At 46.0% G+C, this 25,935-nt stretch overlaps 4 protein-coding genes and 1 long non-coding RNA gene across 6 annotated transcripts in view; 2 read left to right on the top strand and 3 right to left on the bottom strand.

The window, feature by feature from the left end:
• The window catches only part of LOC125765206 (uncharacterized), a 361,639-nt gene that overhangs the window by 33,157 nt on the left and 302,547 nt on the right, over positions 1 to 25,935 (bottom strand). The gene's annotated exons all lie outside the window — the stretch shown is intronic.
• LOC125765064 (nucleolin-like) lies at positions 4,540 to 11,991 on the top strand. 2 transcript variants are annotated; one of them, XM_049429922.1, is made up of 4 exons: positions 4,540 to 5,062; positions 9,399 to 9,488; positions 9,566 to 9,805; positions 9,886 to 11,991. In XM_049429922.1, the coding sequence occupies exons 2-4, from the start codon at positions 9,410 to 9,412 to the stop codon at positions 10,899 to 10,901; spliced, it is 1,335 nt and encodes a 444-aa protein (XP_049285879.1). In that variant the 5' UTR covers positions 4,540 to 5,062; positions 9,399 to 9,409; the 3' UTR covers positions 10,902 to 11,991. The 2 variants fall into 2 exon arrangements, with proteins under 2 accessions (XP_049285879.1, XP_049285878.1); XM_049429921.1 differs by having other exon boundaries at positions 4,540 to 5,205.
• Positions 11,757 to 13,882, bottom strand: LOC125765033 (cell cycle checkpoint control protein RAD9A). Its single transcript, XM_049429879.1, has 3 exons — positions 13,759 to 13,882; positions 13,455 to 13,690; positions 11,757 to 13,396 (listed from the first exon to the last, which is right to left on the bottom strand). Exons 1-3 carry the CDS (start codon positions 13,790 to 13,792, stop codon positions 12,065 to 12,067), a joined length of 1,602 nt encoding a protein of 533 aa, XP_049285836.1. The 5' UTR covers positions 13,793 to 13,882; the 3' UTR covers positions 11,757 to 12,064.
• Positions 13,943 to 15,068, top strand: LOC125765129 (3-oxoacyl-[acyl-carrier-protein] reductase FabG-like). The gene is made up of 3 exons (XM_049430021.1): positions 13,943 to 14,035; positions 14,098 to 14,684; positions 14,762 to 15,068. The coding sequence occupies exons 2-3, from the start codon at positions 14,132 to 14,134 to the stop codon at positions 14,977 to 14,979; spliced, it is 771 nt and encodes a 256-aa protein (XP_049285978.1). The 5' UTR covers positions 13,943 to 14,035; positions 14,098 to 14,131; the 3' UTR covers positions 14,980 to 15,068.
• On the bottom strand, positions 15,020 to 16,115 carry LOC125765131 (3-oxoacyl-[acyl-carrier-protein] reductase FabG-like). The gene has a single exon (XM_049430023.1). It carries the CDS (start codon positions 15,878 to 15,880, stop codon positions 15,122 to 15,124), a length of 759 nt encoding a protein of 252 aa, XP_049285980.1. The 5' UTR covers positions 15,881 to 16,115; the 3' UTR covers positions 15,020 to 15,121.

Below are 25,935 nucleotides of genomic sequence, written 5' to 3'. Positions count from 1 at the left end.
CTATACAACATCCCGTTTCGACATCTTAGCTTACATCATATGCCAGTTTGCATAACCATGTGTCCGCATCCACCCAACGCGTAGAACAAAACGTACACCCTAGTATCTCGTAGCATACTGGGCACGATACGATGGATGCATCGGTTTGCATCGTTGGATAATAGTTTTCGGTAGCTTGCATAAATTCATCCCTCGGCGCAATGGCGCAAGTCGAAAGTCGAAGGCAAGAGACGAACCTGCCCTTCACCAGATCACGACACGAGAGGAAAGTGAAACTTTTCACACATTATACTTTCTGTCCGCACACAGGCACGGCAAACAAAACAAGCGCACTGTCCCGTCCAGTAACGATCGGCACACGATTTGACGCCAAACTCTTCGAAACCGGAACTTGCGTTGAAGGTTTATGTTTCGCTTGATTTCTTCTTTCGATGGCAAGCAAGATCATCAAGTTTTTTTGTTTAAACGTTTCTACCATATTTAAGGAGGAGACGTGGAACAAGTGTCTGTCCTGGATAAGTAGTCAAAAAGGAAATTTGAACTGGCACCGGGCTGCTGACCTGATAGCAGAATGTAATACAACTCCCATGGCTCAGAATTGCTAGAGAGATGATGAAGAAATTCATCCACTCGGGAATGGTTTTACTTCGGTGCGTGGCTATTAGCATCATCATTGGGTTAAAGTTCCCCTCGAATTGAAATGAAGCGTTTCCCTGTCGAGATCGAAACAATTGAAGAGCTTTCTGGACCGGTTTGAGTGGCAGCAAACATTTTTCAAAAGGCCAACAGTGGAGGTCACGGTGAAAAGGAGCGAGATGGATGCATAGGTGCTACACGAGAGTGAGAGTAGGCCTGACACGCATTTTCGGCACGTTAAAGATCTTTTGCTATAGATCGATCGATCGTCATCTACGACGACATCCAGCCGTATAAGGAAGATGGAAGGAATTTCATGGGCCGGGTGTGTTGTTGAAACGACTCCATCCTTCAATACGTAAATGGAGGATGAGGTCGTGCTTTTTCGAATGTAAATATGCAACACTTTCTCTGCGTTCGAGCAGCATGAGTGGCGAGCGACCTCGTCGCGATCGACCAGTGTATGTGCGGAAGACACTTGGTCCCATCGAGCACATGATTAAAAAGTATGTCCGAGCACGTGTCAAGCATGTTGACGATTGGTAATAGGCGAGGTGATTTTCACGCAGTCACTCCATCCGGAACTGATGGCGTAAATTATGATCGACCCCAGGTGGACTCGGGATGTCCAATGGGTGTCTTTACCATCATCAACACTCACACGGTGACGGGAAAAACACTTTTATTTTCATGTACTGCTCCACGGCGTATCGTGCTGATTTTGTGTGTGTCCATTTCGGGTTATGGAACTCAACTTTCTGTGCCTTGGTGTCAGTGACCACATTGGTTGGTGCTGCACATTTGGGGAAGGCGCAAAGTTGGTGAAATTGTTTGTTGAAAATTCGAGATAAAGCAAAGAAGATGTTCGTGTCCATTTCGATCGACCCACAGGCATCGTGCCTGTTCGTGGAGATTGAAGTCTCGTTGCAGAATGGTGGAATGACGCTTTCGGGAAAGAAGAAAATTTAATTATTCACCCGAACCAAAGTGTGTTAATGTTATCTGTAGCACCTTGGGTGGATCCGGTTCGCGGGCTCGTGCTCTGCCCGAGACCTCTGCCCGAGAGAAAAACCTAGTAGTCAACTGGATCCAACGGCAACGGTATCGTCCGCGGACCATTCCACCTCCTGTCGTGCCACGCATTCAAATGGAGAGGAAGCTTGATAAGAGACGTAGAGAAATTAAGATACAATTATGTGGTGAAGCCTGACGTAGTTGAATAATCGTCGACCGATTATCGACCTTATCCAATTCCGCACGTGGCAGCAGCCGGAGCTAACCCCGGGAGGGACGTTTGCTTCCCAACCGAGCATATGGGGTTATCCGGCACCGGAATATCGAAAACCGTTGCAGCCTTGGGGATTAACCTAGTGGCCAATGCCGTCGGCCGAAGCTAGCGGAACACGTGCATGGATGAGTAATGTCCGGGTACTCATTGGGGGGAGAGGAAACCGTGATCGTGACCTGGTGATCGTCCCGTGTGGCCGGATACCATCGTTCCGAGACTGATCGTCGCGATGGCGGATGTGAGTTGGAAAGTAACGGCATCGGAATCTCGGAATCGAATTATGGTAATGAGTTGTTTGCGGACACGTCGAAAGCTGCCCGCGAGATGCGAGCAACAGGGATGGCAAGATTCCACCGATCTGTCATTGCGCGACGGAAAGGAGCTGGTCGCGATGATTGTCAACGAATTGGTTAGCTTTAAATATTTACTTGCCGCGACCGGTCAGGTCGGTGTTGGATTGGCACCAAAAGAAGGAACAGTCTCGGTGTCTTCGTGATAGCGTCCTTTGTTCGGAATTCGCATTCCATTGAGCGAAAAGGTAGGACACGAAATGACAAGCACAACAAACCATTACTGATAATTGAGATCTTCCAAATCCGGGAAGCATACACGCTGTGGTGGAGAAATAGCATTCCACTGTGAAACTATCTATTGCTATTTATCAATTTAAAGTGCAGTTTTTTTTTGGTTAACGCGTCTTCCATAAATTTTCCACATCTTCATCATTTCGCCTCCCCAATCGGAAACCTTCCGTTTTTTTTGTGGTTGCAGTTTTCCGCACTGATTATTTCTCGCTCCGACGACAATTGAACTCAAGTGCAAGGCGTAGGCAACGGAGTAAGAAAACTTTGCTACTTACTTTATGAGGTGATCGCTTCTTTCCTTCCTCCACATCATGTTGATTAGCAGCCGCGGAATCGTGTCGGCCGTTAATGAAAATTGGAAGGTGGTAATTTGTTAGATCAAGCCGAGAACAAGGCGAAAGAAGGTTATGAGGATTTAACAACTTAAAGATGGGGATTTGTTTTATAACAGATGTAGTTTATTAAGGTAAAGCATAGGTATGTTTTAAACAATTGTTCATTCGGTGCTTAAGTTGCTAGCATATGTATTTAGTTAGTCTTCTCCAGGACTTGCGACAGTACGATCAGTGCAAATGACGAAACGATGAATAATGATCCAGGAATGGAATGACGAATCGACACGACATCTTCAGAATTGTAGCTGTTGTGGGAAAGATTAGTTGTATTCGTTTCCCAGTACTGTTCAAACGTAGCCATCTCGATGTTGAAGACACACAAGTAATAATTATATTTTTGCGATAAATTAAACTTCGTTAAAGACTTGATGGTTGATGGTGATCCGTTTTGGGCAGATTTTGCTACCAAACTGACAAACACACCCATTGGATCGAATTTATATAAAGCCTTGCTTATCCTTTCAATTACTTACCTGCTACAGTTTTATATATAGATTTTTTGTCTCATTTTAATACAATTACTTCGGTAGATAAATTTTCATTGGTATTTAGGTACATTTTAATAGTTAAGGGTCATTTATGGACAGGTAGTTTAATGTGTATTCTGCAGGTAATTCGACAGTTTTAATACCAATTTAACAAGGTAGTCTTTTGGGGGTATTTGAAGTCTTCCAATTGTAGTTAAGGCAGAAAAAGGTATCTGTTGCTAATGCTAGTTTTTCACTACATAAAAGAACGATGCATTATAGGCTCACACTCATCACTATTTGTCTAATCGTCGGTCAATCTTTGGAGGAGGCTATCCCGCCACACGTCCTATCTAAGCACTCCATCATACCTCTGGCCAATAGGGTGAAAATAAAAATAAATGGTTCCATTGCTAAAACGACACCTTGACCCATCGACGGTGTGACGATTGCCGGGATGGTTAGCTTTTAAAGAAATTACGAACGAACGGCCGTACGTCGGGAATGAGAGTTGCTTATTAAGAAATCTCAAGTGGCTCAAGAAAAGTCCCCCTCGTACCGGTCAATGCAGCGTAGCGAACGGAAAAGCGGAAAACGGACCAGCACAGTGCGCACCTGGGCATGGATATGATGCGTGTGCAGGATGATGCCTCCACATCTCGATCGGGTTCGATGATCGTTTCGATGGGAACCCCTTGGAGGGGGTCGGAGGGCGGTGGAGGAGAAGATGGCTGCTAAGGGAGAAAGAAACCCCACGGGGGTAGGCGGGTGAAATGTGCCAGTTCCTTTCGGGTTGCTGCTGTGTGCGTATGTATGTGTGCATGCGCACCTGAGAGCGATCTGAGCTGTGTATGTGTGACCGTATGCGCTGATAATAACGAGAGCGACTCCAAAAACGAAGATAGGAAAATTGTTAGACGGAGGCCGCGGTGGCCATGGGGCACAAATGGTACAACCAACAGACCGGACCTAAGAGAGTGAGAGAGAGAAAAAGGGAAGCGAACCAAAGAAAACGAAGGAGGCGAAGAAAATGGAGGGGAAAAGAAAGAGTGAAACGCACGAAGAGGAAATCAGACACGGGCAGAAGCGAAAAATCAAATCGACGAATCAACGGCACATTGGATACATATTTGTAACACTTTTTTTTCTCTCTTCTTCAGGTTTCCTCGCCTCGGTACACCCATCCACGTCCCGACCCGGTTCCAAATCGTCTCAGCCACCCCTCGTGGCGTGGCTTCGTCGCTGCCCGTTCTCTTCTCCTCAAAACGGGACAAGTAACATCGTTTCGGCATCGCTGAACAGGCCCCAACGACGCTCGGTCGTACGGCAACACACAGAACAGCAAAAAAAAAAAACCAGCCACCTTTCGCTTCTTCATCCGTCATCATCTTCTGCCGCTGCCCAGGCCATTCCGTTTGCGATGGTGAAGCGATCGCGTGAAAGCGCCTACTCCCCTACGTGTGGGGACCGCGGATGGGAATGAAAGTACGGGGTTGGCCACGATGGTGGTGGTGCGCGATCTCTCTCGCGGAAGATCGGTTCGCGGCGAGCCCCAGCGTTCGGCAGCCAGCGGCAGTTCGGTGGAAAAAAGTTTTCATTAAGAGTTTGAGAAGTAGAAACAGTTCAGTCAGTATCGAGGTGTACACGGTGGAAGAAAGTAGTGTATCTACGCCCTGTTTGCCGCTCAATCTGGTGTGTAGTGTGCAGTTAGAAGAGTAGTTCGTTTCGGGCTTTTGTTTTAGTTTGTATTGTCCCACTGTCCCCGGCGGTTTAGTTCAGTCTGGTAGTATCCGCATTAGTTAGTTGTTCCCAAAGCCGCCTCCTAAACCTCCGAAGTGAGTAATAAGAGACCAGTCAGTTGTTATAAACTGTTGTTGCTACTGTCGGCTGTTTTGCGTGTTGCGGGACGGAACAGAAAAGATCGCTAAACTTCTTAACCAAGTGGCACAACGCTGTTGGAAGCACGGCAGGTGATAATTGTTGACCGAGCGGAAGACATCTCTGTAGGCCGAGAGTACGATCGACTATGCTCGATAGTAACACAGAACAAGAAACGATCGCAAAGGCTTCTCGCAGAAGGCGCCAGCAAAGCGCTGTACTATCAGAGCGGAAACACCAGTTTTAACGTTCTTCGGTTATGGTTTTTAATAATGTGTGGAAAGTGTGGAACATTGTCTGGCAGCACTGCCACCGTCTGGAACGAGTTGGTTTAATTAGGGCGAGCTGCTGCTACGTGCCTACCATTCCCGGATAGCCAGTCTCGGATCGTTGCTCTGCTTACGGTGCAAAAAAAACAAGAATCAGGACTAAATGCATGACGGTGAAGCGGAGACAACAGTGACAAGATAACGGTGGAACCACAAACCACAGCATCCGGGATTGAAAGTGCAAAACCCTAAACAGGACACCTCCCGCAATGGACGGTTTGAAGATTTCCAAATTTCCAATCGAATTGTTCGAAACAACAACGAACCCACGAAACAAAAAATGGGGGAAAAAAACCAACCACCCTACAAGACGGTGAAGTGAGTGTGGGTCCCACTTCTTTTATGACCTGTTTTCCGGATTTCATTCCACCATCGGGTCACCACCACGCACCCCGTGAAGCCCTTACAGTTCCTCTCCGCGGGTATGCCGCACTATAATTTTCGGTTAGCTGTGTTGTGGTGCTTGTGCGTTTTGTTGTTACCTCTTTGAAAGTTCGGTTGCTGTATCTTTCTTATTGATTATTTCCTCCATTTGGGAATGGTTCCCTCATCCAACACACTTCCCTTCCTTCCCCTCTCTCTCGCGTGCACACACACACACACGCCGGTCCGTGGGGAACAACAGGGAGGAAAAAGTTTCAGATTCGGATTGGATCTCGTGGACTGTGTTCTTTGTGTACAGTTTGTGTGTATTTTGGTGTGTTCGTGTGTGTGCATTTGGGCGAGGGGCGAGAGGAAAGTTCGATCGAATGCAAATTCATGCTCCCCACAAACCCACTTCCCAGTGGTGCCGACCGAGACGAGATTGGCGGCGATGGCGGCAGCGGCGACTTGCGTATATCGAACAGATAACGGTTCCAAATTGAGGAAAGAATCAATATTAATTATTATGCTGCTTTTGACCTAGAAATTCCTATCCGGTTGGACTCCGTTTGGCTCGCTGGCTAATCGGCCAAGCTGGCGGAAATCGTAGCTATCGGTTGATTGGTTTCGACTATCGAACCATTTATTTTGGGCTAGTCAGAATTGATCTTTTTTTACACCAGAACACCAATGGTTCTCAGGGTTTCAGTCAACAATCCCCTTAAAGAAGCTAATTTAACAAACAATAATCATTGGAATCTTGTCGTTTTTCATGTTAGTTATTTTGTTGGGATGATAATGAATTATGAATTCCATTGCTAATATTTTTATTGCATTATCTATTATCTATCAACCATTCGATTGTAACGATCATGAGCATAATCATTTGAATTATTTTCCTTCCCACAGTCCCGGGGTACTCTGTCGTGTTTGTTTTGAGGCACGGACGCATTCCAAGTTCCTTCCCGGCCCAAAACCCTTCTCCATTGTGTCTCCATCAAAACTGCCCGGTATGGACGAGGGCAGCGAGAAAACTTTCTCTTTTCTTTTATCACTTTCATTTCGTATGGATGGTACCGCGAGCCTTTTCAATGAGCTCATCTCCCTCCGAAAGAGAAACCGCACCTACGTGCGTGTGTGATTTGATTTAAGAAACTACGCACACACACACACATACGCACGCACGCAACCATGGGCACACTTGGCTTGGGGTCGATCCGGACACTTAGTTACCGTACGAGATTGGTAAAAAGTGAAAATCCCGAGTAATCGGTTGATAAGCCGGGTTCGTCGCTTTTCGTTTAAGTCTTTCGTTCGTTCCATGGGGAATCTGTAGTTTCAACGTATGCCGAACGTTTGGTGCAGGTTGTTTGTCTATATTTTTGGAAAATATAATAAGGAAAGTCTCCTAATATGCTTCATCCTTTCCGTAGTATATAAACAGGTGCTCAAGGTTATTTGTGACCGTTGGCGAATAGCATTAACCTCGATAAGGAGAGCCACGGTGGCAAATTAGATCAAATGGTCCGTACGACGCCCCATTGACCAGTGGCGGTGGACTTTCTGCTACTAATCACAGGCAATTGAAGTGATTAGCATACTTTCCACTGAACCGGGCCGAGAGCAGTCCAATTAGGCGGTTGGCAAAGCGCACAGGGTAAATTTAAATATGGAGATGAGGCCTCCCCGCCGGAACCACTTTATAGATTGATTCGCCCTCTTACCAGTTCCGCGTTCAAAGTAGGCCATACTGACAGAGAGCAACTGTTTCAGGAGCATGTTACACCCCGTTCCGATTGGTGTTGAGTTTCTAGCCTTTCGGACCTAGGTTGAATTTCGTATCCCATTTATTTTTTTGGTACACATTTATCTCTGTTTGCACGATCAATTCAAGATCATCTGCATTGGGTAGCAGGGTTGTTTTCCTTGCTTGATATTATTACATTGCTGCTGTTTGCGCTGACAGAGAGGGAGAGAGATGAGTAGGAGGAAGACATTGTAAAAGAAGAGAAGAAAAGACCGGCGAAAGTTGCTCAAAATTCGTGTGGATGCGATGATTTCGAAGGGAGATCCGGACCGGTTGGATTAGGTTGCTTCTATTTCGATAATCTTGTTTTATGCTTTTGGATGATTTTGACCACACGCACAAGGTCTCGAACAATTCGATTCGGTGCACTGGTCGGTCGGTTCGTTGGTTGGTTGGTGGAGAAAGTTGATTGAACCATAATCAAGGTAACCTGTTGGAACTTTCCATTTCTTCAAATGTGGCTACCCGTAGCACCAATGTTGATGTTCGAGTTGAACAAACTTATAAACTAAAGCATTAACGCGTCCAAGCGACCGCCGAACGGACGAATGCTTCTTGCGGGAATGGGAGAGAACCCCCTAATAGCAATGTGCGTGAATGAAGGCTTTACAGTTTGATGGCTTTTACAGTCCACTGCCAATCCGATGCTTCAAAACAGCATAATGGACGGGCAGCAATATTTTATTCAGATTACCTTTCCATTGTAAAGCGTAGCACAGAACGAATCGCTCTTTATGGGTGCAGCAATCAGCGCGGGAACAGGTTTGTGCGTTTGGTATTCTCACCCACATTCCGGGACAGGGACGAGAAAGGAACCGTAAAACACCTTCAGATCCCCCTTTTGGTTGGGTGCCTTAAAACCCGCTTAAGACTGTGGCCGTTCGATAGCGCAGGAAAACATTCTTTCTTTTTTTTGGCCGAAAAATAACCCGAACGAACTGATCGGGGTGAAGTGTTGCCAACTATCAGACGCGTCGAAACGGTGAAAAAGAAAGTTCACTTTCAGCAACCTGCTGGAAGAGAAAATCTCTCATCCACCATCAGCAAAACGGTCGGCCGATTAATGATGACGCTCTTGACGGTCGTTGACCCACCCTCTTGGTTTCTCGGCCACGACCAAAAGCTGTCGACGCGCGCGCTTCCACGGTCAAGGAGAAGGGATCGCACACAATCTTTCTTCTACCACCCAACCCGGGAGCGGGTGGTTGGCAGGGTGATGTTGGGGGTTTATGATGAATGAATAATTAGCATACCAGCTCTCTACGGTGTTGGTCGGTGAGCGCTCACCCAGAAACACCGTTTGTGGTTTTCACGCAAAAGAAAGTTTGCGGAATCGAGTCCAGTTGCGTTCACGCAAGAAGTAGCTCCATACCATATGTTTTGAAGCATAGCCCCAACGGGACCATAAATGCGATTCTTTCTTAACGAACACTTCACTCGAGTTCCTTTGAGTTTTTTTCGTAAGCCACGGAATGTATCTCAGAATTTCTCGTCCTGGTCACGGCACCATTCCACTGTGGCAGCAGTAACATCGACAGTAGCAACACTAAGCGTACTAGGCTTTGAAATAGCTGACATTACTATCATTACTGAGGCGGGTTTTAAACCAAATCCATACTAATATTGAATCTTTTCTATTTTTATCTTGCAGAACATATAAAAATGAAAGTCACATTCCTGTTGGAGCTATTACTAATTCTCATCATTATCGCATTTGCCGCCTCCAAACCGGTCAATGATGGTAAGTAGCAACGATGGAGCTATTACCTAACGGGCGAAACACTTGATCATCTCTTCTGTTTCTTTTTACGCTCGCAGAGGGACGAAATGCACACAAAGGAACGCTCATCTCTCGGCAGGCGGCAGAAGATCTAGCTGCAGCTGCTGCCCCTGTCGATGGCGCCCCAATCGCTCCCGTTGTTCCGGCTGCCGGTGGTGACGACGACGATGACGACGATGACGATTCCGACGAGTTCGATCTCGGCGATGACGATGATTCGGCCGAAGATGATGATGACGACGCGGACGATGACGATGACGATGAGGAAGACATCATCGGTAAGAAGGGTGATCGCGGTTTGGGGACGGTAAGGGTGTGTTGCTAACGCTGTGTCTTTCGTTACCGCTATCGGTCACAGGATCGGTCGAGGATGAGATCGACGACGATGACGATGATGATGATGATGACGATGATGAGGAGGTAGCGGCACCGGTGGCCCCGGCGGCGGTTGTTGACCAGCAGAAACAGACAGCTAACCAGGTGGCACCGGCGGCTGCGGCGGCTGCTGAGGACGACGATGACGACGATGATGATGATGAGGAAGACGATGCACTGTCTTTTTTTGGTGATGACCTACTAGGCGCATTCGATGATGACGACGATGACGATGACGACGATGATGATGACGATGACGATGAGGATACCGTTGCCGCCGTACAGCCCGCCGTCCAGGCCGCGGCCGCCGTCGCTCAGCCAGTTGCCCAGGCCGCCGCCGAACCGGTGGCACAGGTCGCCGCCGCCGCCCCCGCCGCTGCCAAGAAGACGAAGAAGAAGGTCACCGCTCAGAACACGCAGGCCCTGCTGGATCTGGCCGATGCGGCCGCCGCCCAGAACGAGGTAGACAGCAGCTCGGTGAAGAAGCCGGCCGAGGAGCTGGACGTGAACAGCGAGGTGAACAAGATCGCCGAAACGTTGGCCAACCAGGGTGCCGGCGAAAGCGCCACCGAGAGCGCCGTGGAGGATGACGAGGAGGAGGAGGAATACGACGAGGGCTCGCCAGAAAAGGTACAAAATCAAAACACGAATAACAATAAAGTTGACGTTGTTGCGAACGCTCCAGCTCAGCCCGTAACCGTGACGAAACCGGAGAAGAAACCGGCGACCGGCGACGATGACGACTACCTGTCCGCCCTGGTCGGTGACGATGACGATGACGACGACGATGACGACGAGGACGATGACAGCGAGGAGACGCCCGCTGCCGCCGTAGCAGCCGCGACCGGCCAGAAGGAGGACCAGCAGACGGCGAGCGGTGTCGCCGGGACGGAAGCGGACGATGACGCGGAAGACGACGATGATGACGATGACGACGACGATAGCGACGAGCTGATCGACGAGAGCGCCGTAGAGGACATTGCCGAGTCGGACGTGTGAGAGGCCCCAGGTGGTTGTCCCGCTTTCCCATCTTCCCCACTCCCAGACTTCCACACCCCACCTGTCTGTCCCTGACGACGTAAAGCCGTCTACCAAGCCAAGGAAGAAGGACACACACGTACACACGAACACACATTTCACACCTACACACACACACTCATGCATACAGACACAAAGTTGACTGAGATCGTCGAGATGATGAGGTGAGCATGGTTCCAATCACTTGCGGGTGCGATGAAGGGGCCGGGAAGGGAAGGGAACGGAAGGGTCACTATTGGGAAAATGGGTGCAAAGGACGAGAAAAAAAGGGAACAAAACCAAACTGTGCAAAGAAGATCCCCGCGATCGTTCTACCTCCATCGGATGCGATCATCTTCCCCGTCCCGCGCCCTGCTTCAATAGCACCTCCGCCCCCTCACCTTCCCTTCAGCCAGTCGTACATATGTTCGGCCTGTGTTTCCACCAAATACGATCGGATTCGCATCCCACTATTCCTCCCTGACCGTCAAAGAACTCTAAACCCCGTAACCATCCAGCAAAACCGACCGAACTCCAAATGCGAACCTTTATGTCCGTGCACCTCATTGAAGGAGGTGGTAGAGAAAGAGAGAGACAGAGAGAGAGGGGAGTTAGATATAGCACAGAAAGAGAAGAAACAAACAAACGGATCAAGCAAAGATCAATCGACAAGCTGTTAGTGGGTCGGGTACGAGCAACCGATCGGGCAGTTGCGACAAACCGGCGGCAATTCCATCGATCACTTTCATCCATCGCGCGCGATGCGATGCAGCAGCTCTGTGCACAATCAGGAATCACAGCAAAACGGACGGACGGACGTAGAACCCGAAAACTGACTAGGAGTTTTAAGATAATTTATTTATTTATTTAAATTATTTATTTATTTAATTTATTCGTACGTTGTGTACAATCAGGACAACCGACTATACTACTACCACTGCAAATACTACTACTGGAACTTTTTTTTTTGAGAGTAAAAAGACAGTGATAGCCGCGACATCGCTCAATATAGAACAGTACGAAAAGGACAATAAAGAAGAAACAAACGGACGAGATTGTAAAAAAATCATAACTCCCTGCGTGTGTGTCCGAGTGAATTTGCTTTTATTCTGAGAGGTCCATCCGAAACATGCGCCACCGTCATTTTATGTGTCCATTTCCTCGTCCGAATCTGAGTTGGGGGCATAGATTTGGCTACAGCCAGGTTGAAAGGCAGGATTAAACGTTGGTTCGAAGCATCGCCGAAAGATGTGTCGCAGTTTGGCTTGCTTTCGCTTACGCTCCTCGATCACATTCGGTGACTCGGGAACGCTGTCCTCCGTGGGCTTTTCATGCTCCCGCCGATCGCTGCCCCTTTCGTTGGGTGACGTTTCTTTTTGTGGCCGTTTGCGGGAAAACATTGAATCACTACTCCGTAAGGCCGAAAGGTTGTTGTCAGAGCTTAATCGCTCCGGATGCACTGGTTGCAATTCGTTGATGCCAAATGAGTCATCCGTCATGGTAGGAATGGACTCGACCCTGTTAACGTTAGAGGCGCGGAAATTAAGCCCTTCCAGAAAGGGAAGATTTTCCGTATTCCTTTCGTCAAACATAGTCTCCGATGCATGGGTTCCACGGGTACCGGGAGCAGGCGTCCCCAATAGTTGTCGAACCGAGTTTGTTTCCCCCGGACGATGTGTACGTTCGTTGCGTGGTGCATTACAATCGGTTTCGTTGCGCAGAGCGTGCAAACTTGCATTCATGACATCTCGGACAGTCTTCCGAGGAGCAGCAGCAGCAGAATTGGAGGGTGTATTCTGTGAACTATCCTTTTGCGACTCTTCCGTGTTACCGTTGCTCGTAATGTCTTCGGTCAAGTACGTGTTAATCGCTTCGCTGTCCATACCGACGGAACGGTTGGAAACGTTTCGATCAACCGGTTTCCGACGGTGCGCTCGTCTACTGTTCAACTGGGCGGAAGGTTTCATCGTGCCCATGATGAACTTGCCTTGCACGACATCTCCTTTACTCATCTCAAGCATTAACGGCGACCCGGGCGCGGAGAAGCTCATTCGCACGTTCAGCTTATTCAGAGCAGCGAACATGGTGATTGCTTTAAACTCTTTGTAACAGAAGATTAGCTTCGCTTTGGCAGACAGCCGGTACGTTTGAAAGGCGGATGAATCGATGGCAAGCGTCGATCGCAACGTGGACCGATCGAGTTGATCGTTGTCTACGTAGTTGGAAACGACCGTTTTGTCCTCGTTCAAATCGAACGAAATTTCATCGACCGAATGATACAGATGTACCAGAATGTTCGTGAACACTTTGTGATTGCCTACGATTTCACTGGGAAACGTTTGGGACAGGTTGAGTGAATTGATGTGTTCGCTCTCGAGGAGATATATTTTGTGCGTCTTTAGCACGTCCGATTTGCAGCGGAATTGGAATATGATTTTGGATTGATTAACTTCTAGCCATATTTTACACGTTTGTATCTGAAATGGAAGGAGTTTATGAGATAAAGTAATTAAACTAAAGCGTGGCAACACTTACTGTGGCAAGACTTTTGAATATCTTCAGTATAGGTTTCACCGATATCTTGCAGCAGTTTTCATCGGGCGTGTCCGCCTTACCCTGCTGAAAACTGATGAAAAAATCGCGCCTAAACTGAACAACCGCATACGCCGTGTTGGTTGAGTTGATCGTTTTCAAATCAAGCCCATCCGGGGTGGCCTCAAAGAACAATTCGTTGCCGATCTTGGAGAAACAGTTCACGGCACGGGCCAGCACTGAAATGAGCACAATGTACTATGGTACTGCAATAACGGGATAGCTCAGAATGTATTTTACCACCTACTCTTTACGTTGGCGCCGGGCAGAACGAAATTCATCGTTATTGATTAGTTTTTAGTAACGAAGAACGAGAAAGAACCGCGGAGAACAGTTTGCAAAACAAAAACAAACAACATGACAACCAACAGGTACCGGCTCACAGCTGGAAGCAGTTTATATTACCGAGTTGAAAAGCGCCTTGATGGGCGAGATATCTATGACAGCGGCTGGAAGAACATTCCATCAATTCGAGAAGATAAGAAGCGGCAAATATAGCGGCTATAGATAAATTGGAATCGATTGTAAGAAATAGGCTAATTATCGCGTGACAATTAGATCATTAAACATTTCCGGCTCTTCACAGACTCAAGCCTTTCGTTCGTTCAGTGTCTCCTACGATGGATTTCACCGGCAAAGTGGTGCTAATTACGGGCGCATCTTCCGGCATCGGCGAAGGTACGGCCATCTATTTTGCCAAATTTGGGGCTTCGCTTGCACTAACCGGACGCAATGAGGCGAATCTGAAAAAGGTGGGCGATGCGTGTGAAGCGACTTCGAAGAATAAACCCCTGCTCATCGTGGCCGATGTGACGAAGGAGGAGGACAACAAGCGTGTGCTGGAGGAAATTGTCGCCAAGTACGGAAAGCTGGACGTGTTGGTCAACAATGCCGGCATCTTGGGCAATGGGTCGATCGAAAACACGAGCTTGCAGCAGTACGACGAGCTGATGAACACGAACGTTCGCGGTGTCTATCACCTGACCATGCTGGCCGTTCCGCTGCTGATTAAAACGAAGGGCAACATCGTAAATTTGTCCAGCGTGGCTGGAAACCGATCGTTTCCGGGAATTTTGGCGTACAGCATGTCTAAGGCAGCCATCGATCAGTTCACGCGTTGCACTGCGCTAGAGCTGGCTCCCAAGCAGGTGCGCGTGAATGCCGTCAACCCTGGTAAGTGTGTTCGTCCCCCGGCCGGACGTGATGGCATACGTGAGATTCAATTTCTTATTCGTCCTAATTCTATTCAGGTGTAATTATTACGGACATTCACAAGCGTGGCGGAATGGAGGAGGAAGCTTATGCCGCTTTTCTGAAGAAATGCGAACAAACGCACGCCCTGGGACGTCCGGGTGTGGCCGAAGAAGTTGCTTCTACCATCGCTTTCTTGGCTTCGGACGGTGCAAGCTTCATTACCGGCGTAACGCTGAACGTTGACGGAGGAAGACACGCCATGTGTCCCCGGTAGAGCGAACCGTGACCGCGAACAAACAATACGCGCGCATACATTTATCTTTCGAACGGTTTATTCGAAGTAAAACAATTTTATCACTGTAACACATGGGTGAGAGAATGCATATTTTTATCTTACATAGTAAATAGTTGATCCTCTAACGAGGACACATCGCATGACGGCCACCGTCAACCGGCAAACTGGCTCCGGTGATGAACGACGAAGCGTCACTTGCCAGAAAAACGATGGCATCGGCCACCTCCGACGCCTGTCCCGGCCGTCCCATGGCATGCGTGTTTTTGGAATGCTCCAAAAACTTGGCATACGTCTGCTCATCCATTCCGCCGCGCTTGTGCAGATTGGTGACCGTTACGCCCGGATTTACACAGTTCACGCGCACTCCCTTGGCCGCCAGTTCAAGCGCAACGCAGCGCGTGAACTGATCGACGGAAATCTTCGAGATGTTGTACGCCAACACGCCGGGGAACGATCGGATACCGTTCACACTGGACACGTTTACCACGTTGCCCTGCGATTTGATCAGATGCGGCACCGCCAGCATCGTGAGGTGGTACACCGAGCGGATGTTTGTGTTCATCACACGATCGAACTGCTCCAGGCTGGTCGTCTCGATGGTGCCGGTCTCGATGATGCCCGCATTGTTGACCAGCACGTCCAGCTTGCCATACTTCTCGAGCGTCGCCTTCAGTATGCGCTCCGTATCGGCTTCCTTCGTAATGTCCCCGGCAACAACAAACGGTGCTCCGGCACACTGCTTGGCGACCTCATTCAGATTGTCCACTTTCCGTCCGCTCAGCGCAACGGAGGCACCGAGTTGGGAGAATTTGAGTGCGGTCGCCGCACCGATTCCACTGCTAGCGCCAGTGATGAGCACCACCTTACCGGCCAGATTCATGATGGACAGATCTATTTTTTTTATTGTGATTGTTATATAACGTCAACGACAATGTTGTTGTTGTTCCGGCTCCGTTTGGTTGCACTTAGTAACGGGTATTAAAATGACCAAAGCAGGCAGGGACAGCTGGTTCAGCGCGATAAGATTTGATGAAGGCGTGTATACACGAGCACTAGTTGTCAAATGAGCTGTGGATCGTATTTTTAACGATCGAATAGTGCGGATCAAGTAGATCGTGAGAAAAATTAACACTCTTTCAAGAATGTAGAATTAAAACAACAAATTAACTAGTTTAAAGAACATAGGACTTATCTCCCGTGTTTCACACTAGCAAGAGTGACAATTTTAGCGGGCCTGAAATTTGCATAATTGCTATCAAAAGTGTCGTTTGCATTGCTTTAGGAAAAACATAACTTAAAAGAACTGTTGCTCATTATTCACACGCCATTTCCGGGTAACTTCCGCTTTACGCTTTCACTGCATTTTGATGACCATTTGGCCATTTAATGACCGTTGCCTGGCAATGAAAAATATTCTTCTCGCTACAATAGCACATGATGCATTACCACTGGAACTGAAGCTCAACGCCTAATGAGCGAGCACATTTACACAGGACGACGGTGGCATATTTTTGTCCTTACGAGAATAGATTTTGTGCCTAACAAAATACAACCTCTAATGCGTAATTTTGGCAAATCTCTTAAACTACAAAATGGTAATTTGTTATCGCTGCAGTGTTACGCGCGTGTCGAATCAAGATCATGTTTTACTGTCGTGTTTTGGAGTTTTCAAAACGATGCAACAGTAAACCAAGATACGCTAGTCCTGGAACAACTTTTCACTTAAACTTCTAACGCTGGGCGGACTTAATCTTCCCTTTTGCCCATGCTGCAGGAGACAGGAGCTAGGTCCAATCAACTAGATGTACACTCAACCCCTAGTGGATATTTTTGGGGCAACTATTGATCCTGACCATTCGATGGTCTGCCAGCTTTCCATTCACTCGCATCGGAGGGCATGATTTGCACGAATTCCCAAAGTTTTCTCTACGCGAACTGAGCTTAGGACGGGGAAGTCCGCTTCTACACCGTCCGAGTGTAACTCTGTTTGCCGAAGTTTTTATTACATTTTCTCTCCCAATTGAGAAACCAAACCTTGGTAAAACAAAACGAAAAACAACCCACACAGATAAGGGTGTTGAGTCTTTGGATTAGGAGTTGTTAAAAAGGGGGCTTCGGTGGAAACTGTTGGTTAATGCTTAAAGTAAATAAAACAGATTGTTTGACCTTGTTTCGTGATTTTGTGTGCGGTGGTACGATGGAACTGAACGTTTGGCGACCTGCAGGCATATTTCCCTTTTGCCAAGGCGTATGATTGGAAGTTCACGAAAGCTTTGCTTAAGCAATGATGAAACAACTCTTTTCAATTGGCCAATTATCGAATTAAGCAACTTCATTCACATTTAAATGTGTAGAGTTCACAAAGTTAGATACCTACATGTGTTTGTGAAGGTATAACATAATTAACCGATCGGAATGCTGCAACACGTTGCCCAAGTTGGAAATGGTAAAAAAACAACGATTCGCTAAAAAGGGCTAAAACTCGTTGAATGGGTTTTTATTTGAAAAAAAAAAAAATAGAAAAAAAGGATGTTCCTTGCTGAACCGTTTGCGACACGATATGGGACGTGGAATGAACGAATAACGGGGAAAACAAACTTTACTGATAAAAAATATTGATTATGACCTCCTGTTTGAGGGGGGAAAGTTTCGCCATAAATACAGGACCCAATTACCGTCATCGTTGCTTTCATCGCAGTACTTTAGCTGAGAAATGTGTATCCGGCAGACATTACCGTTTGTTCGGAAAGGGAATTGGAAAGTTGCGGTTGGGGTTGCGCTTGTTTGTTTGTCTGGCATTCGCTAGCATTTGCTCCTATGTTCGTGGAAACGTTTTTCCAACATTTCCGCCGTTCCCGAACGGAAGCGAGATTAATTTCTTTGTCAATGTCGATTAATGTGGGAACCGTTTCGATGTGCGTGTTTGTTTGTATTTTATGATTCTTTCTGTAATAAAGTACCGCGATGGAATTAATGTTAGTAAATGAAATAGTTCAGATATTGTAAAATTGTTAAATTAATACTAAAATGAAGTTAAATTCAAACAAGGATATCAATCTCGGCAGAAAACGAACCAAACAAATGCAATTGCCTACGCATTGCATACATTTAGGCGTTTTCCAATGATTCGTTTTCAGGAAAAGCCGATCGGAAAGTTTAGCAAACAATCCTTTGTAATGTAATACACTAAATATCTCGCCTTAGCTGTTGTACCAACATTTCCAGCATGCGCTAAAAATAGAACCCATAATCAAATTACTAAATCTTCCCCGGTTTATTTAGTTTATCGCAGATTTGACACGTTCCGGAAATAATGCTGTGCCTCCCTTATCAGTCAAACAGGTATACATGGGGGAAAACGGCATTCTCATCCGCAAAAGGCATGAAACGATCCACCGGTAAAGATTAGGGCCCAGCGAACACTGTTACCCCATTCCCGTACACACGTGGTTCAGTTCAGGCGCAGCTAATATCGTAACAGAATTAGCATTACCCGGGCGCCACATATTTCGAAACTTCGAAACCTGTCGAATCGGCTCACCGCTGGAAAAACAACGGTCTGTGCTTCGGTGCGAACAACGTGGAACCGAGTCGATAACCTTATTTTGCGTGCACTAATCCGGAAGGCTGGGGGGGCTTGAACGGCAGGGATGATATAATTCACGCATCATCAATTTTGTCCATGTTCGGTGCAAATTATGTTGGCCCCCGGGTTTGCTGATGTAGACCTCGGCCCGGCCCGGCCACCGGTACAGGATGTATGATGATGATGGGAGATGGTGAATAAAATAAAGGTCCGGCAACATCTGGCCACTCGCGGTTGTCCGAAATCGTGGAAGGGTGGGTGGGAGTCGGTGGGGGGAAGGAAACATAAGGATTTATCCAAAGGCGTGGGAATCCTACCAATATGGACCATTTGGTGACTGACAGAGCAAAACGTTTCGTGGCTGTTGAAGATAGGACGGACAAAATACGGACACGAACCATTATACTTGGAGGGAGCCAAACGTTCGATGTTCTAAAATTTATTCACACACATACACAAAAACGTGATGAGTGTGGAGGTAGGGCAGCCGCCATTCAGCCAATATTTGCAACTCATCAACAATACATTCACTGCTCGGTGGGGGGGTGGGGGTTGTGAGAAACCGGTGCTGTGGGATGGTTAGCTTTTTGACACAATTTTCTTTAAAGATAAATCATTTTTTCAATATGATACGCATTTTTTGTTTTCCCTTTAGCCCACGCTGCGAAGCAATCAAGTGTCCGTTGTAGTAGCGTAAAATCTGGTGAAAATTAATACAAATCGATACACCATAAAACCCCGAGGGGGGGCTAAGAAAGAAAATTGGATAACATGTTTTAGTGTTTGTGAATTTTCACCCAATATTTCGTTTACTTGGAGCACCTAATTTATGAGCTTTCGAATTTCTCTGCCATCTTCGTAGTATCCAGTAGCAACCGCTCGGAATATGCTGAGTGCAGTGCGAGTGTGATGCAGCATCATTATCGTGTTACCTACTTGCTATCGTTTCAAAAAAAAAGGTTCAAACTCTTCCCATCACGATAGGGTCCAAGCAGGCCAAATTTTACATTGTACCAGCGTGCCATAAATTAGCCGATGCGTCGGGAATGAAAATTTAATCACCCTTAGCGTGAGGATGGTGCCAGCATTTTCCGATCCATTTTTCCACTCTACCTGTAGGGATGTTTCGAGTAAAAAAAAGGGGGCAAAAAACACCAAAAAGGATCAAAATACAACAGCAACAAAAAAGATACCTTTTTTCCCCTCTCTTTGGAAACCATCTGGTGGTGTTACGGTGATTCATGCACACATTTAAAGGCTGGTAGTATCATGCAAATTTAAGCAGGCGGTGAAGAAAAGGAACTTCTCCTTTGGTTAAGAACTGGAGCACGAAAAACGAAAAAAAGGAAGCGTTTAAGAGGTAGATAATTTTCCGCAACCGAATGAATTATGATTTAATTTTAGCTCTTAAGCACACAAACAAATGTAACCGTGTTGTATATTTGTGGTGCTCATTAACAAACGGTGCACACTCTTTTTTCCTGTTTAAAAATCAAATCGATTTAATGCAACCTCCGTTAAAAGCTTCATTAAATCCATTTGACGGATGAACTTTTTTTCGCTTAAATTATTGCTTGTGACTAAACGATGGTGCTTTTCTTTTTCCCACACCGCGGGAGGAGTGTTTAAAACAGGGAAAATTGTTAAGCGAACAAATAACACAAGCTTTAGAATGAAACAGAAGAAAAAAAAACATATCCATGCGGTTGGATCATTTCCACTGAGAAAGTGAGAGAGGAAAATCAAGATCGATGAAGATGAAGTGGTTCCGAAGGACAAACCCATTAATCCTGCACCAGAAATGAATCCGTTGCGTGGTAAAACTCGCTCTTTTTTTTCTTCTTCCTCCTCGTTCGCATCCCTCACACGAACATCCCTCTTTAAAAAGGGTGTCCGAGGGGGACGAGCTTTTACTCCTTTTGTTTTTCGGTTTTTGTTTTGTTAGAAGATTCCACACGAACATCCTTCTTGTAGCATGAAGCTGTCAGTTGACTCAACCGGGCCACCCCCTCCCCCCACCCCCAATCCATCGAGTAGCTTGAAGGCTTGAAACAAAAGAAGGTGACTTATAGTCCGTATGGATGGAGCATAAAAACTGGACATCGCTGAACCAATGAATGCTGATGACGAAAGGGTCGATAAAACAGATAAAAAAAATGGCGATGAAAAACTGGCAAACCGTCAAACGAAAACTCATTATTCATTCTTTGCGTCGAATACCGCGCCATATCCAATCCGACGGGTAAAGTGAACAAATGAACGGGAAAAAAGGGTCAACTCAGAGGCATAAAGCGTCAGAGGTGGTGGCTGGTGGTGGTTTGGTGAGTGAGACGGTTTGTACACGCTGTTCAGTGCTGTTGGCTGCGAAGGACCTTCGGTCACTGTCATCGCTCCACACGCTGGAGGCTTTTCCTGCGAATGAGATGCTAAGCTTAAATGCTCCAAGTCCCTTGTCGACGGTGCCACCGCCGGACTGTATAATGAAACGTGACGCTGACAGCAGCACAATGAAATTACAGAACCGGCCATCCTTCATCCTACTTGGGTGGGGGAGTGGGTCAGTGAAACCCGCCAGTATCGAACCATGCCGTGTGCATTCTTTCGTGCCTTCGTTTGTGGAGAATCGTTTCGTACGGCAGTATCGGAGTATGAAACAAAAGCGAACAAATGCTGCGAATGGCAACCTTTCCGTTGCAGGTCGTGAACATGCTTAATAGCTCGTAGCGAGCCTTGTTCACAACTTGATACCGAAGCCCGTTCCGACCCAACCCGGCATACACCGGTCTGGTGGTGGTGCATCGATATCGCAACGCTTTATCGCTGCGTTCTAATGCAGTTTAACGTTTGAAGCCGATCGGTTTCTTCATCGTTTTTTTTGTTGCTTCTTCTTCTATTTGTTTCTGTTCTGTATTCTGCCTACCCACTTGCAGAAAGGATTCAATTTGGGGCTAACTAAAAACCTTTTTCCACGCTTTCGATGTGATGTGATAAGATTATGTGCTTACGGTTACGCTGCTATGATATGCCTCTCTGGCGGGTTTGTATGGCAAAAGCTTTCGTTTCGTTTTGGCGGATTTAACGCATACCGATGATCGGGGAGGAAAGCATTCGATTTGGCGCACTTTTATGGCTGGTGACGCGTAAGCTGATTTGGCCCGCCGTTTGACAGTTTTTTCCTTCTTAGCTTCATATCCATTTATTGTAACAGTGGTTCACATCTGTGTAGTGTCGTAAAAGTACATACCACAAGCCACCAACGTTTATGGTGGATAAATCCACATTTTCTTATCCTTCGTAACGGCTGGAAAGATATGGCACTGGTATCTTCATCAGTACATAACCATTATAAGCTACTATAACTGATAATTAAATGATTTTGATTTATGTTTGCATAACTTTAGGGGGTTTCTGGTATGTTGCGTTATTTAATTGCGCCTAAAGCTAGGCAATGCGTGTAACAAAATTCAATTAGTACGCCGCATTTCGGTTAAGTTCCCCGTTCATTATCATTTTACCCATCGTTAAACTTTTCCACAATTGGGAAAGATTGGGAACAACCCACCACCAGCTTGAACATTTGCGATTAATCTATCTGGCCGCAAGGATTAACGTAACAATCAAAGATTAATTTATACGCAGTGCATTAACGTGTTGCGAATCCCCCCGGTGCTCGTCATTAATTTTACCTGAACACCACCTACGCGCGTAACCCTTCGGGAAAATACCCTTCTTTCCATGGTCTTCTTCTTTGATTAACCACCCACACATACACATACATAAATTGCCCACATTCAATCACATCCCATACATTCATGGTGTTAACTGTTTCGGTATCTGGGTGAACAGTGTTTAATCCTTTTCAACCTCCTTTGTGTGTGTAGGAGGGTAACAAAATGAAAAAAAGAAAAAAACGAAACAAGTACATACAACCATATCCTTAAAATCACATAAATTATACCCTAACTGGCACTTTTCATATGGTGGTTCACCACCAAACACAACTCACCATCATCCAAAGCAAGTGGGCTGGAAGGAGAAAAAGGAACGAGGCCAAAAGGATAAGTGTATTTAATCGAGTAAACAATCCGAAGCGGTGTACACGGGGGTGGGGGCACATTTACGCCGTGGAAAAAAAATAAATTTACCAGTGGGGGTGTTTTTTTTTTGAAAAGGTGAAAGGAAAATTCCATCAGAAGGGTGGTTCTAACACATGAATTCAATTTTAAGGGTTTCGCCAACTCTACGCGCCGAACAAATAAACCCACACGTGGATCATTTTAACTAAAGAAAAAAAGAAAAACAAGGTGGTTCAAGAGGATTGCAACGGAAAACCTTCTAAAATTGTGTGTGTGCGCTTTTTTTCGACAAATGTTTCTAAACCTTCATGTCGAACGAATTCCGCTCCACATTTGAAGGAGAGACAAGAAAGAAAAAAGCCGGAACATTTCGGGGTTTTAGAATGGGTGAAGCTACTTGAGAATCCGGAACTTGGTTAATTCAAACACAATTTTCACTCGCCAGGCAACAACAAAAAAAAGGTTTAATCTTTACATCGACCGACGCCGGGATGAATGAAGACGGAACCGACAGAGAGAGAGAAAGAGCAAGTGTATTTTTCCTTTTTGCAAAACATTTTCCTGTCAAACATAATTGCCAACTTTTCAGTAAATAAAATTTATGAATAAGTTCCGCACTCAAATAAAGGGCCTTGTAACTTCAAGCATGCAAGCACACGGAACTCTTGACGGCCGGAATGCTTTGCAAAATAAATGGGAAATTCGGAAGCATCATACATCACGTGATCGTGTCCCCGGGTCCTGCCCTCGGTCCCGTGCTGTATCGTTGCTTATCGGTGCGTAATCACAAAACAGAGAAAACAGCAAAAAAAAAAAGAAAGAAGACATAATATTCAAGTTCTTCCTACTCACTTCACAGTGGGGTCGGAAAAAAGCGGGACCAGGAAGAATGTTGCCTATTGAAATACTTTTGCCACAATTAAACCATGACTTTGGGCCAGTACGCTCCGATTTAATGATCATTCAAGCACGAACGGGCACGAAACGCATGAATGGCGAATTGTCCTCCGGTGGAAAACGGGGGGGCCAGGGGTGGCAGCAAAAGCAAACCCTGCGGTCCTTCACTCACTCCCACATACCAAGGGGGAGGCCATAGGGGCGGGAGGGAATTTTTTCGGCTGTCCGTTTATGTACATTCCCAATTTTGTTGCGTACAAACTTTTTGTCCAACACTCGCGGCAAGATGGCAAACATCCAACCCGAATCCGGGTGCAAAAGAATGGAAAATCAAAACCATCCCGGAACGTGGGAAAGAGTTTTGTTTTTCCCACCCGAAGTGGTGGGAAAAAGGGACGTTTTAGTTGGAGGAAACTGAATTGTAAATGTAAGATTTGTAGCTGATTGTAAATTTTTCAACGTTTAAATTTCAATTCCTCCCGACCTTCTCGAGCCACCATTTTTCGTTCGAAACTTCACCCTGTCCATTCGTTCTTCGTTGTGATTTCTCACTCTGGGTGTCGGTTTTGCGGTTTGACCTCGGGGTTGGATCCCTTTTTCCCCACGCCTCGCCTAGTGCCCCTCTCGCGCAAGGGGGCAAACCGATGAGAAGAATGAAAATTTATGTTACTCACGCCCGGCCGCATTCTACCGATGGTGCGCGAAACATGGCCAGAAACACGTGAGGAAAAAAAACAAAAAAGAAGAAGCAAAATTCCGGGATGACAGAATGTGCAGGAAAATGGGGGGTTTGTTTTTGGGGGGGAGTTTCATGTCGACGTGTAGCACACGATCCGACGAATTGATTCGAGAAGGAGAGTGAAAAGTTTTCCCAATTCATCTTGTTGTGGTTTCGGCTTGGCTGCTGAACAGCTCTTATCATACACACACCCACACCCACACACCCAACCACACATACATACAGATTCTCATCGTACAAAATGAGGAATGGTATGACGGGAAGGTGATAAAAGAGGCCAAACGAAAAGAAAAACGTCAATTAAACTTGGTCCTTCGAGTTGGAGTTTCTGGAGGCTGTTGGAACAAAAAAAAACACAAAACAAGCAGCATTGCAAAAGTGTTGCAAAAGGCGTATTCTAAGTTCTTGGCCACTGTTGGCGTTAGAATTCCAAAATTTCTCCGTTCAACCGATAAGTGGTTATTTTAGTACAGTTTTTTTTTCTTCGTTTTGCACCATGTTTGTGCTCCGTTGAGAAAGGTTTTTGAGGGGGAAACTACACAAAAACTAAGCACAAATAATCTGTACCAGTAAAACTTATTTCGAACCATTGGAGAGGTTGTCCGGCGAGTTCATTTGGCAAATTGCAAACTGTGAGAAGGCGTGTTTAATGCTTTTTGTGTGTGTGTGTGTGTGTGTGTGTGTGTGTGTGTGTGTGTGTGTGTGTGTGTGTGTGTGTGTTTTTCATGTAAGCGTAAAAATTTAATTTTCCAACTATCTGGAAAGAATTATGGAAAGCTTTTAGGAAAGCTTTTCTTATGCCATCAGTTAATCCTAATGGAATCCTAAAAAGTGCTGGCGAGCGAAGTGAGCAGTAGAGAATAGGATAAAGAATAGGATATAGAAGCTTGTCTTATTGCTATTTTAGTTAAAAGGAACATTTCAAAAGTTTAGACAGTGTTCACAGAATCAAGCACTTGAAATATGATCATTGTTGCTGGCTGTGAACGAATTAAAAAACGAAACGAAACGAAACTCATTTCCCCGTAGTCGCGATCGCCTGGATATTGATGGTTTCCCAGCAGCAATGTTTCATGTTTCGCTAAAAATGGCGTCGAATTTTGACACGAGCTGGACTAATAAATTGTTTCTCGTGCAATTCGGACACCCGTAGGTGGTCTAAGAATAAGCACGAATGGAAAATATAATTTTTCCTGAACGCTCGAACTGGAAACCTGAATGTCCGAGGCCCGCCCAGCTTCAGATAAGATGTGTATTTGAACTTATACTTTCCTTGTAGATACTGAGAGCATTGCTATCAGCAGTGGTAGTGTCGCGTGACGACAGAAATAGATAAACGTTGGAGTACTCTCTTGTTCTCTTGTAGAACGCTTCAATCTGTCAAGAAGGTGTAAATGATTATGAAGCTGAATTTTATTTGGTAAGTCTAATAGAAAAGGAAACAGATATGAAGATACAGAGACCATACTGGAAACAATTTGAAAACTCTTTGGTGTTACTAATCTGTCAAAGTTGTCACAAACTATTCACCAGCGCCATCTGCTGGATTTTTCCGGTAGCCAGAAGAAATTGTAACAAGATAAATAGGTTAACGAAGATGTTTTTGCCCACCGCGTCATACACCGAGCAAAATACAA

Source organism: Anopheles funestus, chromosome 2RL (genome assembly GCF_943734845.2).
Source record: "Anopheles funestus chromosome 2RL, idAnoFuneDA-416_04, whole genome shotgun sequence".
In the NCBI taxonomy this organism is placed as follows: Eukaryota; Metazoa; Arthropoda; class Insecta; order Diptera; family Culicidae; genus Anopheles; species Anopheles funestus.
This window is presented reverse-complemented; position numbering and strand designations above follow the sequence as displayed.